We start from the raw sequence: 2,155 nt of genomic DNA, 5'->3' as shown, positions 1-2,155 counted from the left end.
ATAGAACCTAATCCGGCCATTTTTCACTAATTATACACACAACTTCCCTCTGCACATTTTATGGGATCGATATCACCATTATGTTGGAACAAGAAATTGGACAACACAAAAGAAAGAAATATTTGTATGCACAACGCATACAAGAAGATGAATCAAAGTGACTTATCTTATTCCACTAATATGAGGTGCTATTTATAAGCCCTCTAAGCATGAAGATCACAACGTCAAACTGAAAAGAGCTAAGAATCAGGAATAACAGAAAATAGCTAATGACTAGGAATACTAAAAACTAACTAAGACTAAGCCAAGATAAGCTTGGGCTGTCAATTATGAGTCAGTAATCTTCATTCGACAACCATTATTCATAATTCTGATTGAAACAAATGAGGATGGCAGCATTACTGCTTGTAGCATTTCATCGAACAGTTAGTGCTCGTTCTAAAAGACCAAGATTCTATCTTCTTCATTCAATTAATCGGCGTGCTTTCAACATCACGTTGAATATGATAAAAACAGCGTGTGATCAGATGAATGATTGCAACATCCCCACGCTGCAGTCTCCGTCTCTTCCACGCAAAATAAGACTTCTCCACATAACCACACACGATTACTAACACATAGATTCCCACAAACACCGACACTACCTCAGCAACAATCTCCCCAACCGTCTCCGTTTCCACGGGACCCGTCATGATCAAGGCAGCTCCATAGCTCACTCCAATCGCCGCCATCGACACCAGCGTCGCGTACCAGCTCACAATCACGAAAACGAACGCGTTCGTCGGCGCTCGGACGGCCACAAGGAAGATCACGAGGAGAGACGAGACGAAAGCCGCGGTGTTAGCACGAGAGAAGTGTTTGTACAGTGTTGGATGAGTGGATGCCATCACTGCTTTCCCGGCTCTGTGTGATGGCGTGTCGTCCTGCCACACCCCTCCCGGGGGATTGACGGCCGCCTGGAACGCCATCGCGGCGATGAGGCCGACCACCACCAATGTCATGCCGGTGATCTCGCGGAAGAGGTTGAGAAATGGCTGATGCGACAAACATAGTAGGAGGCCTTCGGTTTCGGAATAGGTGTTTGTGTGTTGGGGGCTCTCTCTCAAGATGTCGAGTGGTGTTTTGCCCATGGAATTTGCTGTTAGCTTCTCTATTTTGTTGTTTTTTAGGAGATATCCTACCATCTGAGATTTTGAGATGATGATTCAAGTAACAAATGGAGTAGTTCATGGTGAAGATTGTCCGAATGAAATGTCAACTTGATTTCAATAAATTCTACCACTACAAAAAAAACACTGTTTCCCGACCAACACTTGCCAAGCACCTTACTTGTGCTCGGAAACTACCGAGCACTTTTACCATTGCTCGGAAAATACCGAGCACTTTTACCTTTGCTCGCAAAACTACCGAGCATATTTGCTTGTGCTCGGCAAACCAACGATTAGCTCTTACTTGTGCTCGGAAACTACCGAGCACTTTTACCTTTGCTCGCAAAACTACCGAGCATATTTGCTTATGCTCGGCAAACCAACGATTAGCTTTACTTGTGCTAGGAAACTACCGAGCACTTTTACCATTGCTCGGAAACTACCGAGCATATTTGCTTGTGCTCGGCAAACCAACGATTAGCTCTTACTTGTGCTCGGCAACCCAGCGAGCACTTTTAACTGTGCTCGGAATATTCCGACCACTTCTACTTGTGCTCGGCACAAAGCAAGCACATTTAGTTGTGCTCGGAAATTTGTAATATAGAATAAAATGGCAACACTATTTCAAAAACTACAAGTATAGAAGAGAATGAAGATACTTAAAGATAGAAAAATGTATTTAAATTATTTTTAAAAAAATAGCCAAGCTAAAACTGCGTGCAATAGCGCAACAAAACCGCCCGCTCGTGGCCGGTCCGAACGGTTGATACGGATTATAAACCAATTATTTGATTCAAATTTTCGTGAGAACGATTAGTTATATTAAAAAAATATTGTTCGTGGTATCGAACGCAATCGCATCACCTATTAAATCATCTATGAAACTAGCGAGCACCTTTATTTGTGCTCGGAAAATACCGACCACCTCTACGTGTGCTCGCAATTTACCAAGCACTTCTACTTGTGCTCGGCACAAAGCAAGCACATTTAGTTGTGCTCGGAAATTT

At 43.1% G+C, this 2,155-nt stretch overlaps 1 protein-coding gene across 1 annotated transcript; it reads right to left on the bottom strand.

Moving 5' to 3' along the window:
• Positions 1-467: 467 nt before the first annotated feature.
• On the bottom strand, positions 468-1,184 carry LOC125189624. The gene has a single exon (XM_048086888.1). It carries the CDS (start codon positions 1,182-1,184, stop codon positions 468-470), a length of 717 nt encoding a protein of 238 aa, XP_047942845.1.
• Between the last annotated feature and the right edge of the window lie 971 nt (positions 1,185-2,155).

The sequence above is a fragment of the Salvia hispanica genome, chromosome 1, assembly GCF_023119035.1.
Source record: "Salvia hispanica cultivar TCC Black 2014 chromosome 1, UniMelb_Shisp_WGS_1.0, whole genome shotgun sequence".
Taxonomy (NCBI): Eukaryota; Viridiplantae; Streptophyta; class Magnoliopsida; order Lamiales; family Lamiaceae; genus Salvia; species Salvia hispanica.
The sequence above is the reverse complement of the archived record's forward strand: the minus strand, read 5'-3'. Positions and strand labels throughout refer to the sequence as shown.

Bases quoted from the DNA above. Each gene is read 5' to 3' on its own strand.
- LOC125189624 (XM_048086888.1), bottom strand. From the start codon at position 1,184: ATGGTAGGATATCTCCTAAAAAACAACAAAATAGAGAAGCTAACAGCA.